Consider the following 16,804-nt stretch of genomic DNA (forward strand, 5'->3'; position numbering starts at 1 on the left):
TGATCAGAGTCAGCATGACTTCATGAAGGGGAGATAATGCCTGACAAATGTATTAGAATTCTTTAAGGTGGTAATAAACAGAGTAGACAAAGGGAAGCAATGGATGTAATATATTGGGCTGTTCCGAGGATTGTTTGATAAGGTATGACTCATTTAAGATGAGTCCATGCTGTTGGATAGTTTATTAGCATGGATAACGAATTGGCTAATTAATAGAAAACAAAGGGTTGGGATAAAGAAGACATTTTCACAACAGTGTGCCATGGGGATCAGTGTGGGGCCACCATTATCTGCAATACAGAGTCATACAATACTGAGGCGAAAGTGAGGACTGCAGATGCTGGAGATCAGAGTCCAGGTTAGAGTGGTGCTGGAAAAGCACAGCAGGTCAGGCAGCATCCGAGGAGCAAGAAAATCGACATTTCAGACAAAAGCATTCCTGATGAAGGGCTTTTGCCTGAAAAGTCCATTTTTCTGCTCCTTGGATGCTGCCTGACCTGCTATGCTTTTCTAGCACCACGCTAATCTGGACTCATACAGCACCACAACAGTCCAACCAGTCCATGCCGAAGGTAATCCCAAATTAAACCTGCCTGCTCCTGGCTCTTATCCCTCCAAACCTTTCTGATTCTTGTACAGAGGAACCAAATTTCAGATTATCCGAACAAGTTTACAAGGTACCGGTGCTGGGCTAAACTGTGTTATCCAGCACTCAATTATCAGAACTTTCGACTATCCAAACAAAATACTCCTCACCCGTGTCGTTTGGATAATCAAGGTTACTCTGTACTTATCCAAATGTCTTTTAAGTATTCGAATTATCGAGTCATAGACTTATACAACATGGAAACAGACCCATTGGTCCAACTTGTCCATGCTGAATGATATCCTAAATTGATTTAGTCCCTTTTGCCTCCATTTGTCCCACATCCCTCTAAACCCTCCTTATTCATTTACCCATCTGGATATCTTCTAGATGCTGTAATTGAACCAACCTCCACCACTTCCTCTGGCAGCTCGTTCCATATACGCACCACTCTCTGCATTTGTACTGTCATTCACCACTTCCTCAGGAAGTTCATTCCACACACAAAGCACTTTCTGTGTAAGAAGAAAATGCACCTCCTGCCTTTTTTTAAATCTCTCTCCTCTCACCTTAAAAATGTGCCCCCTAGTGTTGAAATTCCCCATTCTAGGGAAAAGACAACGACCGATAACTCTATCCATACACCTCATTATTTCATAAACCTTGATAAGGTTATGTTAATGAGTTGGATGAGGAAAGTGAATGTGCTATCACCAGGTTTGCAGATGACACAAGAATAGGCAAGTGGTGAGGATGACACAAATACTCTGCAGAGGGATATAGACAGGTTAAGTGAATGAGTAAAAACTTGGCAGATGGAATATAACGTGCAAAGATTTGACTTTATACAGGAGGAATAGCAGTGCCGAATATTATTTAAATGGACAAAGACTGCAGAAAGCTGAAGCACAGAGGGATTAGTTAGTTATTGTGCATGACTCACAAACAAAACTAGCATCCAAGTCCAGTGGTGATTGGGAAGGCAAATGGAACATTGGCCTTGATTTCTAAAGGTTTGGGATATAACGTAGGAAGGAAGCTCTTGCTAAACAGAAGTCTTCCAAGGTGTGACACGGTAGATGCAGAAAGGATATTTCCCCTGACTGTTTGTGTGTGTGTGTGTGTGTGTGGGGGGGGGGGGGGGGGGGGCAGGAGGGGTATAATCAGATAATCAGGTGCAGGCCAGACTGAAGTGAGGAGAAATCTATTCACTCAGGGTGTTGCGTCTTCTGAGTTCTCGATCCCAACGAGCTGTCGAAGTCAGAGATTGATGGATCTTTTTCTACACATTCAAAATATCAAGGGATACAGGGACAGTGCAGGTCCTCACTAGATGGTGGAACAGGCTCAGGGGGCTGAGTGGCCTCCTCCTGCCCATATTTCCTACAGCAGGAGAATGACGGAGAGGTTTGAGGAGGGAATTCCAGAGCTTGGAAGCCAAAAATTCTGAAGACATTGGCAGGGACATTAAAACCGAGGATGCTCAAGTGCCCAGTACATAAGGAGAGTGGGGAAAATTGGAGAATTGTGGGGCTGGGGGGTGTCACTGAGGTTGGGGGTGGGGGGTAGCAAGGCAGCAGAGGGTTTAGAAAACAAGGGGGAGAAATTTTAAAATGTAGTCTTTGGCCAAGAACCCATGGAGGACAGAGCAGAGGGGTTCAAATTGTCATCTTTGGATGGGCAGCATAATTTAGAATGAACTCAATCTTACCAATGATTTTGTGTGTGTGTGTGTGTGTGTGTGTGTTTTGGGGATAGGGTAGGGGCTGGGGAACCAGGAGCACCTGAGATATAGAGGTAACCCACCCACACACCCCCACACACCCCCTCCCCCCACCTAAAATGCTCCAAGAGCTGGAGTTCACGCCCAATCTGTGTCATTTGTCAACAGAAACCGCTGGAGAAGCCAACAGGTCTGGCAGCATGGGTGGACAGAGAGGCGTCTGGGCTCAGTCTGACAGCGCAGAAAGACCCTTCGGCCCATCGGGTGGCCCCCCTCGCACCAGCAGCATTTTGCACTGCTGGTTGTCAATGACCCGGGTGCTCCTGCTCTCCCTGAAGCCTGTGCTCTCTGGGGTAGAGGTTGGAGGGCAAGCTGCTGGGAGCAGAGGGGACTCTGATACCCCGGAATGAAGAGGTTTCCCCCCCTCCCCCCAGGGCCACCCCCCGGGGGGATCTGTCATTGTTTCGCGGGCCGTTACGTGTATTGATTTAAGTTCGGTGCTGGGTTCTGTGCTGGTCATTAGGAACCACCCTGCCTCTCTGTGTCCCTGGCTCTCCCTCTCTGTGCTGCTGTGCTCAGGATGCCTTGAGCCACGGGTGGCTGTGCCCGAGGGGGCAAACAGCTGCGTTGATGGCCCCAGCCTGTAGTTCTCTGAAAGAAGACAAAACCCCTCCCCAGAACAAGCCCTAACTTTTGAGTTGTACCCTCCGCCCCTCTCTCCTACTTTCTCAATGACGTGTTGTAGCTGCTGTAGACCAACTCGGAGAGAGGACCGAGTGACCCCTCAAGGTCTGTTGTACAAGGATTACCCCCACTTTGTCAACGCGGATGGGCAATGCATTTTCTGCAGGTACTGGGAACCGAAAACACCGCCCAGGTCAGCACTTATTTCCTTGTTAACACTGAGAGAAACAAGCATAGGCTTTTTAGTTCTGTTCTCAGGCAGCTCTGGACATTGGTTAGGCCACTAGTGGAATATTGCATTCAATTCTGGTCTCCCTCCTATCAGGAGGATGTCCTGAAACTTGAAAGGGTTCAGAACAGATTTCCAAGGCTGTTGCCTGGGTTGGAGAATCTGAGCCATTAGGGAGAGGCTGGGGCTGTTTTCCCTGGAGCATCGGAGGCTGAGGGGTGACTTTGTAAAGTTTTAAAAAAGCATAAAGGGGCATGGCTAGGGTAAATAGACAAGGTGACAACAATGACTGCAGATGCTGGAAACCAGATTCTGGATCAGTGGTGCTGGAAGAGCACAGCAGTTCAGGCAGCATCCAAGGAGCAGGGAAATCACGTAAATAGACAAGGTATATCCCCTGGGATGGGGGAGTCCAAATCTAGAGGGCATATGTTTAGGGTGAGAGGGGAAAGATGTAAAAGAGACCTAAGGGCCAATCTTTTTCACACAGAGGGTGGTACGAGTATGGAATGAGCTGCCAAAGGAAGTGGTGGAGGCTGGTACAATTGCAACATTTAAAAGGCATCTGGATGGGTATATGAATAGGAAGGGTTTGGAGGGAAGTGGGCCAAATGCTGGGAAATGGGACTAGATTAGTTTGGGATATCTGGTCAGCATGGATGAGTTGGACCGAAGGGTCTGTTTCCGTGCTGTACATCTCTATGAACTGGAGAAACTGTACAAGGCATTAGTGAGGCCACACCTGGGGTATTGTGTATAATTCTGGTCCCCTTACTTGAGGAAGGGTGGAATTGTATTGGAGGTAAAATCAGAAGTCACACGGCATCAGGTTATAATCCAACAGGTTTATTTGAAATCACAAGCTTTCGGAGCACTGCCCTTTCCTCAGGTGAAGTGGAGGGCAGCACACAGACTCAGAAGGTGGAGAGATCATTGCAGGATAATTCTTAGTAATTAAGAGTGTCAAAAGATAGTATAAATGGTGCGAGTAAAATGTCAACAGCTGAATGACAAGTGAAGGGATGATCTATGATCTAATTAAATGAGGCAGAGAGATAGTTACAAAAAATTAAAACTGGTGTTGCTGGAGATAAACCAAGTGGCTGGAATAATATGATAGCTGTAAGAGTTGCTGCTGAGGATCTAACCGAAGTAACATGTAATCCAAACCTGTACAAACTAATTAAGGTAGAGAGATCATAAACAGCTTATCACGGTGACAGTAAGGAAGATTTTACAGATACAGAAGAGTATGGTGGGGGTCACTTGTAGCGCAACATGAACCCAGTGTCACAGCTGAGGCTGTGGGTATGGAACTTGGCTCAGTGATTCTGCATTGCTGTGTATCTTGAAGACCGTCATGGAGGACACACCCCATTTGTACTATCGTTTGACCCTCTTAATTAGGTAGAGGTGGCTTACAACAATCTCACCACCTGTAAATTCTGTGCCTGTGCACCTCCCTCCACTTCACCTGACGAAGGGCCAGTGCTCTGAAAACTTGTGATTGCCAATAAACCTGCTGGACTATAACCTGGTGTCATGTGACTTCTGACTTTGTCCACTCCAGTCCATCAGCAGCGCTTCCACACCAAGTATTGGAGCCAGTCCAGAGGAAGTTCACTAGATTGATCCCAGAGATGAGCTGTTTCTCTTATGAAGAGAGATTGAGCATTTCAGGCCTATACCCTCTGGAGTTCAGTTGAATGAGAGGGGGGTCCAATTGAGATTTATAGGAGGTTAAAGGGGATTGATACAGTAGAGGGAGAGAGGATGGTTCCTCATGTGGGGCAGTCCAGAATGAGAGGTTATAGTTTTAGGATAAAGAGCAGCAGATTTAAAACAGAGATGAGGAGGATTTACTTCTCTCAAAGGGTCATGAACCTGGAATTCACTCCCCAAAGGGTGCAGTGGATGTTGGGACATTGAATAAATTTAAAGAGGAGATAAACAGATTTTTAATTAGGAAGCCGGTTGAGGGTTATGGGGAGTGGGCAGGGAAGTGGAGTCAAGGCTGAAATGAGATCAATTGTAGAGTCACAGAGCTGTACACAGCAATTTGTCCATACTGACCAGATATCCAAACTCATCTAGTCCCATTATCCAGCATTTGGCTCATATCCCCCTAAACCCTTCCTATTCAAAAACCCATCCAGATGTCTTTTAAATGTTGTAATTGTACCAGCTCCACCACTTCCTCTGGTAGCTCATTCCATTAACGTACTGTCCTCTGCACCCCCTTAGGTCCCTTTTAAATCTTTCCCCTCTCACCTCATACCCTCCAGCATTGGAGAAAAGTCCTTTGCAATTCACCCTATATGTATGCCCCTCATGATTTTATAAACCTTTATCAAGTCACTCCTCAGCTTCCAACGCTCCAAAGAAAAAAGTCCCAGCCTATTCAGCCTCTCCCTATAACTCAAATCCTCCAGTCCAGCAACATCCTTGTAAATCTAACCATGATCATATTAAATGGAAGATTAGGCTGAAGGGTCTGAATGAGAGTGTGTTGCTGGAAATGCGCAGCAGGTCAGGCAGCATCCAAGAAGCAGGAAAATTAACATTTCAGGCCCAAGCCCTTCATCAGGAATCATTCCTGCACCACACTGTCAATTCTGATCTCCAGCATCTGCAGTCCTCACTGTCTCCTGAAGGGTTTGAATAGCCTACTCCTCCTAGTTCTCATGTCTGGTAGTATCTGTAGAGGGACAAACAGAATTAAGTTCTTGAGTTTTCTTCTGAAGAAATGTTTCTAGGACACTATAAATTACCTCTGTTTCTCTCCCTTCAGAGATGCTGCCTGACCTGCTGAGATTCTTCAACACTTTCTGTTTTGGTCTGAAAAGCATTCGCCCAGGGTTCTGGATTATTAGCCCAGTGACATTGTGAACACGTCACTCCCTTCCCTGGAGATAAGAAGGCAGTGGTGGGATCCAGATCACAGCAGGTTTTCAATAGCAACAAGGGATGTGAATGGCTTTGACGACACACTCAGCTGTCAAAACTTGTGCTGCTGGAAAAGCACAGCCGGTCAGGCAGCATCCAAGGAACAGGAGAGTCAGATGCTGCCTGACCTGCTGTGCTATTCCAGCAGCACAAGTTTTGACTCTGACTCTCCAGCCTGTGCAGTCCTCACTTTCTCCTGCACACCCAGCTGTCAGGTCTCGGGGTGTGACGAGAAAACTCATGGAGTTGAATTGAATGAAGCTCTACCTCTGACAGGTAAAAGCAAAATATTGTGGATGATGGAAATCTGAAACAAACACTGAGAATGCTGGGAAACTCAGCAAGTTTGGCAGTACCTGTGGAGAGAGACACAGAGTTAATGCTTCGAGTCTGGTATGACCCTTCTTCTGTGTTTGCTTCAGATTTCCAGCATCTGCAGTATTTTGCTTATATTTCCTAATACTCGGTTGTGATTTTCTTGTGGTTCAGATGCAATTGATCCGGAGTCAATTTCTGCTTATAAAGGGATCAAAGAAAAGGACATAGATTTAAAGTGATGGGTGAAAGTGGGTGGCATTGTGGCTTGGTTGTTAGCACTGCTGTCTCGCAACACTAGGATCATGAATTTGATTCCACCCTTGAGCAACTGCATGTGTGGAGTTTGCACATTCTCCCTGTGTCTGTGTGGGTTTCCTCCCACAGTTCAAAGATGTGCAGGTTAGGTGGATTGGCCAAGCTAAATTGCCTTTGGGCCCAGGGATGGGATGGGATGGGATGTTCTTTGGAGAGTCAGTGTGGACTTGATGGGTGGAATGCTCACCTCCAGATTGTAGGGATTCTGAAGTGTAGTGAGGAAATATTTCTGCACACGGGTGTAGTTAGGGTCTGGAAGAGCACTGCTTGGAAATATGGAGGCAAGTTCAATTGAGGCATTCAACCCTTTGGAAGGTTATTTGGATGACAGTAATACTAAACGGTATGGAAAGAAAGAGAAGATTGACACTGAGTAATGATGCTTGTTCAATAAGCTGCTGCAGACACCATGGGCTGAATGGCCTCCTTCTATGCCTGAACAATTCTGTGCATTTTATATCCCCTTACCCCCAATTTAAATGGGGAGGAAAGAGATGATGGATGTGTGTGAGAGAGAGAGCGTGTGGGTGTCAGACTGGGCAATCTTATTCTCAAATGATATGCCCAGTGCCCATTGTATGTGTGTAAGTCCTGCTGTTGCTTGTAGCTGCTCCTGTGGAGAGATCTGTGAAACAGTGCCTTGTACCATCCTCACACAGCCACTGTCGTTCCACTCTGTCATACCTATACCCGAGCCACTGACCCCTCTTTCTGCTGCCATCCAGGAGGCAACCATCCAGCTCCCAAATAAATGGCCAAAATATTTTTCTTCAAAGCCATCTCATCAGACACGGGCATCTTTGCATTTACTGCCATTTTGAATTGTCTTTGACCAGAATGGCTTACCAGTCCATTTCCATTCATTCATGGGACATGGACATCATTGGCCAGTATTCATGCCCAGAGGGAAGCTGAGGGTCGCCTACATCGCTGTGGGTCTGGAGTCACATGTAGGCCAAACCAGGTAAGGAATGCAGTTTCCTTCCCTAAAGGACATCAGTGACCCAGATGGGCTTTTCCAACAATCAATGATATTTTCATAATGGCCATTACTGAAACTAAATTTCAAGTCCAGATTTTTTTAATAGAACATAAATCCTACCAGCTGCCACAGCAGGGTTTGAGCACATGCCCCCCAGAGCATTAGACTTTGGATTTCTAGTTCAGTGATGTTGCCATAACACTAGAACGTTGCAGAATATCTTCCTAATATTTACTGTCCAGGTTGTCACTTTTGCACTGTGTGTAGTGTGTGTGTGTGTGTGTGTGTGTGTGTGTGTGTTTTTCCGTATGCATGAGTCTGTCTTTGTATTTGTCTGAGTGTCTGCTTTTAATTAACTATGTATTATTACCCAGCCATGTATGACTAAAATATAGAAGTATGGAAGCAGGCCATTCAGCCCATCAAGTCCACACTGACTCTCCAAACAGCATCCCATCCAGACCCACATCCACCCCCACCCGCCGCAACATCCTAATCCTGTAGCCCTGAATTTCCCATGGCTAACCCACCAAGCCTGCACATCCCCAGACAATTTCCCATGGCCAATCCACCCTAACCTGCACATCTTTGGACTATGGGTGGAAACCAGAGCACCTGGATGAAACCCATGCAGTCACAGGGAGAATATGCAAACTCCACCCAGACAGTCGCCTGAGGGTGGAATCAAACCCAGGGGGGCCCTAGCTCTGTAAGGCAGCAGTGTTAACCACTGAGCCATATTATTTATTCAGGAATTTACTGGATTGATTATTTGCATGTTTTTATTGTTGCAAATTTATGGGATACAATAATTTTATTCTTCTCCTCTCTGTCAGCTGAGAATGCCTGTCCGGCAAATCCTGTTTATCTGATTAAGAGTGACAGGAATTCAACATAAATCTCGTTGTAGCCCAAGCGCTGTACGTGGGATAATCTGTAAGAAACCGGCTGCGCAATCAGATCATGCAACCTCATGACATTATCAGAACATCGTGGGTGTGGGCTATTTGGTTGTAAAATGATTCTCACTGTTCTTCGATTCTCCACCATTACAAACTTCTGATTCTGAAATGTTAAAAGAGCAAACTTGCATTTATACTGCACCTTGCGTGGCATCCCAAAGCTCTTGATAACCAATGAGCAGCTTACTTGTGACGAATAGACAGAAATGTAATGTGCAGAACAAGTTCACAATTATACAGGGGTTAGGTGGAGCAGACAGGGGGAAATCTGTTCCCACTGGCACTCAGGTCAGTAATTATTGGAAACAAACGTATGACAAGTGGTGAAATAAGCAGCAGTTCATGAGGTAAGTTGTTGTGGTCTGGAAAGAGAGGATTGCCTGAACTGAGGAGCTGGTTGATTCATGTGATTGTTTATTACTGGAAAGTATACACAAGACAAGGTAAAAAGACAAGGGGTGCGGAACTAATTGTGTTAATTTCTCAAAGAATCAGCACAATGGCCCAAAGGCCTCTCTTTCTGTGAGATACTATATAAATGTAGGAACTAAGAACCAGAATAGGTCTCCATCCTACTGCACCATTCAGTGGGATCACAGCTTATCTGATTATTCCAGATCCTTGCGTGGCCCACCCCCAATAACCTTTCGCCCCATTTGTTTGTGTGGAAGAATGGGATTGTGGGAGATATAGCAGTTTGGATCAGTTGTTGGCTTGCTGAAAGAAGTCAGAGGGCAGTTGATGAGAAATGTTCATCCTGGTGTCCAGTTACTAGTGATGTACCACAAGGGTCGGTGTTGGGCCCACTGCTGTTCATCATATTTATAAATGACCTGGATGAGAGCGTAGAAGTGTGTGTTAGTAAATTTTGAGACGACACTAAGGTCGGTGGAGTTGTGGATAGTGATGAAGGATGTTGTAGGTTACAGAGAGACATAGATAAGCTGCAGAGGTGGGCTGAGAGGTGGCAAATGGAGTTTAATGCTGGCAAGTGTGAGGTGATTCACTTTGGTCGGAGTAACCGGAATGCAAAGTACTGGGCTAATGGTAAGATCCTTGGTATTGTAGATGAGCAGAGATCTCAGTGTCCAGGTACACAGACCCTTGAAAGTTGCCACCCAGGCTGACAGGGTCGTTAAGAAGGCATACAGTGTTTTAGCTTTTATTAATAGAGGGGTCGAGTTCCAGAACCATGAGGTCATGCTACAGCTGTACAAAACTCTGGTGCGGCCGCACTTGGAGTATTGTGCACAGTTCTGGTCACCACATTATAAGAAGGATGTGGGAGCTTTGGAAAGAGTGCAGAGGAGATTTACGAGGATGTTGCCTGGTATGGAGGAAAGGTCTTATGAGGAAAGGCTGAGGGACTTGAGGCTGTTTTTGTTAGAGAGAAGAAGGTTGAGAGGTTACTTAATAGAGACATATAAGATAATCAGAGGGTTAGATAGGGTGGACATACCTTTTCCAAGTATGGTGATGGCGAGCATGAGGGGGCTTAGCTTTAAATTGAGGGGTGATAGATATAGGACAGATGTCAGAGGTAATTTCTTTACTCAGAGAGTAGTAAGGGTACATAGAACATAGAACAATACAGCACAGAACAGACCCTTCGGCCCACGATGTTGTGCCGAACATTTGTCCTAGCTTAAGCAACCTATCCATGTACCTATCCAATTTCCGCTTAAAGGTCACCAATGATTCTGACTCTGCCACTCCCACAGGCAGCGCATTCCATGCCCCCAACACTCTCTGGATAAAGAACCTACCCCTGACACCCCCCTATACCTTCCACCCTTCATCTTAAATTTATGTCCCCTTGTAACACTCTGTTGTACCTGGGGAAAAAGTCTCGGGGTGTCTACTCTATCTATTCCCCGATCATCTTATAAACCTCTATCAAGTCACCCCTCATCCTTCGCCATTCCAATGAGAAAAGGCCTAGCACTTTCAACCTATCCTCGTACGACCTGTTCTCCATTCCAGGCAACATCCTGGTAAATCTTCTCTGCACCCTCTCCAAAGCTTCCACATCTTTCCTAAAGTGAGATGACCAGAACTGCACACAGTACTCCAAATGTGGCCTTACCAAGGTCCTGTACAGCTGCAACATCACCTCACAATTCTTGAATTCAATCCCTCTGCTAATGAACGCTAATACACCATAGGCCTTCTTATAAGCTCTATCCACCTGAGTGGCAACTTTCAAAGAGTTATGAACATAGACCCCAAGATCCCTCTGCTCCTCCACCTTACTAAGAACCCTACCATCAACCCTGTATTCCGCATTCTTGTTTGTCCTTCCAAAATGGACAACCTCACACTTGGCAGGGTTGAATTTCATCTGCCACTCCTCAGCCCAGCTCTGCATCATATCTAAGTCCCTTTGCAGCCAACAACAGCCCTCCTCACTATCCACAACTCCACCAATCTTCGTATCGTCTGCAAATTTACTGACCCACCCTTCGACTCCCTCTTCCAAGTCATTAATAAAAATTACAAACAGCAGAGGACCCAGAACTGATCCCTGCGGAACTCCACTTGTAACTGGGCTCCAGGCTGAATATTTACCACCTACCATCACTCTCTGACTTTGACCAGTTAGCTAGTTCTCTATCCAACTGGCCAAATTTCCCACTATCCCATGCCTCCTGACTTTCCGCATAAGCCTACCATGGGGAACCTTATCAAATGCCTTACTAAAATCCATGTACACTATATCCACTGCTCTACCCTCATCCACATGCTTGGTCACCTCAAAGAATTCAATAAGACTTGTAAGGCAAGACCTACCCCTCACAAATCCGTGCTGGCTGTCCCTAATCAAGCAATGTCTTTCCAGATACTCATAAATCCTATGGAATGGTATGGAATGCTTTGCCTGCAACGGTAGTAGATTCGTCAACTTTAAGTACATTTAAGTCGTCATTGGACAAGCATATGGACGTACATGGAATAGTGTAGGTGGGATGGGCTTCAGATTAGTATGACAGGGTGGCACAACATTGAGGGCCGAAGGGCCTGTACTGCGCTGTAATGTTCTATGTTCTAATCTCTCTGCCTGTGCCTTAAAAATATTGAAAAACTCTGTTTCTGTTGTCTTTTGAAGAGAGTCATGACCCTCTGCAGGAAATTAATTCCTCCTCATCTCGATTTTAAATGATGTGGAGGTGCCGGTGTTGGCCTGGGGTGGACAAGGTCAGGAGTCACACGACACCAGGTTATAGCCCAACAGATTTGCTTGAAATGACAAGCTTTCGGAACACTGCCTCTTTGTCAGGTGAAGGCGCAGTGCTCCGAAAGCATGTGGTTTCAAATAACTGACTTCTGACCTGTCTTAAATGGGCAACTTTTGGTTTGAAACAATGATCCCTAGTTCTCGAGCTCCCAGAAGATGAAGCATCATCTCCACAATCCCCCTGTCAAGGCACCCTCAGGATCTGCTATGTTTCTATCAAGTCACCTCCATCTCTTCCGAACTCCAGTGGGGAGGCACGGTGGCTCAGTGGTTAGCACTGCTGCCTCACAGCGCCAGGGACCCAGGTTTGATTCCAGCCTCGAGCAACTAACTGTGTGGAGTTTACACATTGGCTGTGTGGGTATCCTCCTGGTGCTCCGGTTTCCTCCCACAATCCAAAGATGTGCAGGCTAGGGTGGATTAGCCATGCTAAATTGCCCATAGTGTTCAGAGATGTGTCGGTTAGGTGCATTTGTCAGGGGTAAATGTAGGGCTATAGGGGAATGGGTTTGGGTGGTTTACTCTTTGGAAGATCAGTGTGGACTTGTTGGGCTGAAGGGCCTGTTTCCACACTGTAGGGAATCTGTGATTCTAAAAATCCAACATATTACAACAGTCCCATCCCAGGTATTAATCAGGTAATCCCTCTTTGAACTAATTTCAGTGTATTCCCATCCTTCCTTAATTGAGGGGATCAATACTGTGCAGAGTACTCCTGATGTGGTCTCACACAAGGAAGGTAATTATTAATCCGGACTATTAATCCAGAAACCCAGCTCATGTTCTGGGGCCCTGGTTAGAATCCCGCTATGGTTGACAGTGGAATTTTAATTCAGTAAAGAATCTGGAATTAGGAGTCTAATGACAACCATTGCCAATTGTTGGGAAAACCCACCTGGTTCACTAATGTCCTTCAGGGTAGGAAGCTGCCATCCTTACCTGGTCTGGGCCTACATGTGACTCCAGACCCACAGCAATATGGTTAACTCCTCACTGTCTTTTGGACGGTTAGGGACGGGCAATAAATGCTGGGCCTAGCCAGCAAGGCCCAAATCCCGCGATTGAATTTTGAAAAATACCAACTTGGTGTTGAGAGGTTTTGAGGAGTGACACAGACATGATCTTATAGAATGGCAAAGCAGACACGAGGGTTATTCCTGTTTCAAACATTGCTAAGACCATCCCTGAACCATCTACAAGAAGATGATTTTGGATTTGATCATCATTTCTGCCTGGAGAAAGGAATTCAAGAAAGAACTTGCAATTTTATACTCACTTCTTTGAAACCTGGATGCCCCCAAAACATTACAGCCAATACAAAAATTTTCAGAGTAGTCTTCGTTTCTCACCATCCCCCTTCTGTTTCTCTCTCTCCATCCCTTCCTCGCTCACTCTCTCATACACACACACACACACACACACACACAGATAAGTCATCGGCTTTTTGTTTCTCTTAGAATCATAGTCATAGAGATGTACAGCATGGAAACAGGCCCTTTGGTCCAAACCGTCCATGCTGACCAGATATCCCACACCAATCTAGTCCCACCTGCTAGCACCCCGCCCATATCCCTCCAAACGCTTCCTTTTCAAATACTCATCCAGATGCCTTTTAAAATTTGCAATTGTACCAGCCTCCACCACTTCCTCTGACAGCCTATTCCACACACGCACCTCCCTCTGTGTGAAAAAGTTGCCCCTTAGGTCTCTTTTATATCTTTCACCTCTCACCCTAAACCCAGATTCTGTTTAATTCAAGATGGAGGACGGGAAAAATTTCTGGCTGTAAGAGCTGCTCATTTCTTTGAGGTATTTTAGATGTTGAAGGTAATTTCCTCAAATTCCAGGAGCAGCAATTACTGTTTTAAATGCTGTTGCATTGTTTTGAAACTTTGGGAAAAAAAAGTCAAAACAACAGCAGTTTAAAAGGGAGAAGAGCAGACAAAGGAAGCACATGGTGAGGACAGTGCAGGAGGGAGAGAGAGAGAGAGAGAGAACCTGCACAGTTACCGCCTTTGCTGTTTTTGAATTATGTGTTGCTGGACATCGGAGTGCATCTAGGAAAATTAACAAACAGTGAATTTCACAACTAATGTTGGAGGAACCGGTTTGGGCGAAGTTCACAGCACAGAATCAGTTAAGTTAATTCTTGTTTTAAATCTGTCCAAGAGAAAGGCTGCAGTAGTAAGTACAGTGGGTTCTTTCTTGATTATATATTTTTGGAGATAAGTCTCTTGATTAAACTTAAAATATAAGCCATAACTATTAATTTAACCTGGTGCAGTATTTTGTAGAGGAATAAGTCGGTGTTATTTTCTGGGTCTGTAGATTGTGAAGGAGCAAAAATGGCCTTTGCAGTGACATGTACTTCTTGTCAGATGTGGGAGTTTAAAGAGAGTTTAAGGGTTACTGCGGATTATATCTGCCATAAATGTTGTTGGATGTGAATCTTATCAGATCGAGTGGATCAGTTGGATAGACAGATAGAAGCAATGAGGAATTTGCAACAGCACCACTATGTGATGGATGGCAGTTATAGGAAGGGGGGAAAGTCTCAGATACAGTCACATAGATGGGTTAACTCCAGGAAGGGTAAGAGAGTTCAGCACCTAGGACAGGAGTCTTTTGTAGATATTCCCATTTCAAACAGGTATGCTGTTTTGGAAAATTAAAGAGGTGATGGATTCTCAGGGGAACGTAGCACAAACAGCCAAGTTTCTGGTATTGAGACTGGCTCTAATGCAATGAGGGGTACATCGGCTTCCAAGAGATCAATTGTGATAGGGGATTCTGTAGTCAGAGGTCAGTGGCCAGCAGAGAAAAAACAGAATGGTGTGTTGTTTCCCTGGTGCCAGGATCAAGGATGTCACAGAGAGGGTGCAGAATGTTCTCACGGGGGAGAGGGGCCAGCAGGAGGTCATTGTCCACATTGGAACCAACGACATTGGAAGAGAAAATGTTGAGATTCTGAAGGGAGGTTATAGAGAGGCAGAAATTTAAAAAGGAGGTCCTCAAGGGTAGTACTATTTGGATTGTTCCCAGTGCTATGAGCTAGTGAGGGCAGGAATAGGAGGATAGAGCAGATGAATGCATGGCTAAAGAGCTGGTGTATGGGAGAAGGATTCACATTTTTGGATCATTGGAATCTCTTTTGGGGTAGAAGTGACCTGTTCAAGAAGGATGGATTGCACCTAAATTGGAAGGGGACTAATATACTGGCAGGGAAATTTGCTAGAACTGCTGGGAGGATTTAAAGTAGTAAGGTGAAGGGGTGGGACCCAGGGAGATAGTGAGGAAAGAGATCGATCTGAGATGGGTACAACTGAGAACAGAAGTGAGTCAAACAGTCAGGGCAGGCAGGGACAAGGTAGGGCTAATAAATTAAACTGCACTTATTTCAATGCAAGGGGCCTAACAGGGAAGGCAGACGAACTCAGGGCATGGTTAGGAACATGGGACTGGGATATCATAGCAATTACTGAAACATGGCTCAGAGATGGGCAGGACTGGCAGCTTAATGTTCCAGGATACAAATGCTACAGGAAGGATAGAAAGGGAGGCAAGAGTGGAGGGGGAGTGGCATTTTTGATAAGGCATAGAATTACAGCTGTGCTGAGGGAGGATATTCCCGGAAATACATCCAGGGAAGTTATTTGGGTGGAATGAGAAATAAGAAAGGGTGATCACCTTATTGGGATTGTATTATAGACCCCCCCAATAGTCAGAGGGAAATTGAGAGACAAACTTGTAAGGAGATCTCAGGTATCTGTAAAGAATAATAGGGTAGTTATGGTAGAGGATTTTAACTTTCGAAACATCGACTGGGACTGCCATAGTGTTAAAGGCTTAGATGGAGAGGAATTTCTTAAGTGCATACAAGACAATTTTCTGATTCAGTATGTGGATGTACCTACTAGAGAAGGTGCAAAACTTGACCTACTCTTGGGAAATAAGGCAGGGCAGGTGACTGAGGTGTCAGTGGGGGATCACTTTGGGGCCAGCGACCATAATTCTATTCGTTTTAAATTGGTGATGGAAAAGGATAGACCAGATCTAAAAGTTGAAGTTCTAAATTGGAGAAAGGCCAATTTTGACAGTATGAGGTAAGAATTTTCGAAAGCTGATTGGAGGCAGATGTTCGCAAGTGGGACATGGGAAGCCTTTAAAAATGAGATAACGAGAATCCAGAGAAAGTATACTCCTGTCAGGGTGAAAGGGAAGGCTGGTAGGTATAGGGAATTCTGGATGACTAAAGAAATTGAGGGTTTGGTTAAGAAAAAGAAGAAAGCATATGTCAGGTATAGTCAAGATAGATCGAGTGAATCCTTAGAAGAGCATAAAGGAAGTAGGAGTATATTTAAGAGGGAAATCAGGAGGGCAAAATGGGGACATGAGATAGCTTTGGCAAGTAGAATTAAGGAGAATCCAAAGGATTTTACAAATACATTAAGGACAAAAGGGTAACTAGGGAGAGAATAGGGCCCGTCAAAGATCAGCAAGGTGGCCTTTGTGTGAAGTCGCAGGAGATGGGGGCGATACTAAACGAATATTTTGCATTAGTATTTACTGTGGAAAAGGATATTGAAGATATAGACTGTAGGGAAATAGATGGTGACATCTTGCAAAATGTCCAGATTACAGAGAAGGAGGTGTTGGATGTCTTGAAATGGTTAAAGGTGGATAAATCTCCAGGACTTGATCAGGTGTACCCGAGAACTCTGTGGGAAGCTAGAGAAGTGATTGCTGGGCCTCTTGCTGAAATATTTGTATCATTGATAATCACAGGTGAGGTGCCAGAAGACTGGAGGTTGGCAAACATGGTGC

General features: G+C 45.2%; 2 protein-coding genes across 2 annotated transcripts in view; one reads left to right on the forward strand and one right to left on the reverse strand.

Moving 5' to 3' along the window:
• Positions 1-16,804, reverse strand: part of kbtbd12 (kelch repeat and BTB (POZ) domain containing 12) — a 109,889-nt gene that overhangs the window by 49,201 nt on the left and 43,884 nt on the right. The window lies entirely within an intron of this gene.
• The window catches only part of LOC132822448 (monoglyceride lipase-like), a 69,706-nt gene continuing 55,942 nt past the window's right edge, over positions 3,041-16,804 (forward strand). The window contains exon 1 of the mRNA XM_060835825.1: positions 3,041-3,186. Coding sequence (XP_060691808.1) covers positions 3,041-3,186 — 146 coding nt within the window. The remainder of the gene's footprint in view (positions 3,187-16,804) is intronic.

The sequence above is a fragment of the Hemiscyllium ocellatum genome, chromosome 14 (assembly GCF_020745735.1).
Source record: "Hemiscyllium ocellatum isolate sHemOce1 chromosome 14, sHemOce1.pat.X.cur, whole genome shotgun sequence".
Classification (NCBI taxonomy): domain Eukaryota; kingdom Metazoa; phylum Chordata; class Chondrichthyes; order Orectolobiformes; family Hemiscylliidae; genus Hemiscyllium; species Hemiscyllium ocellatum.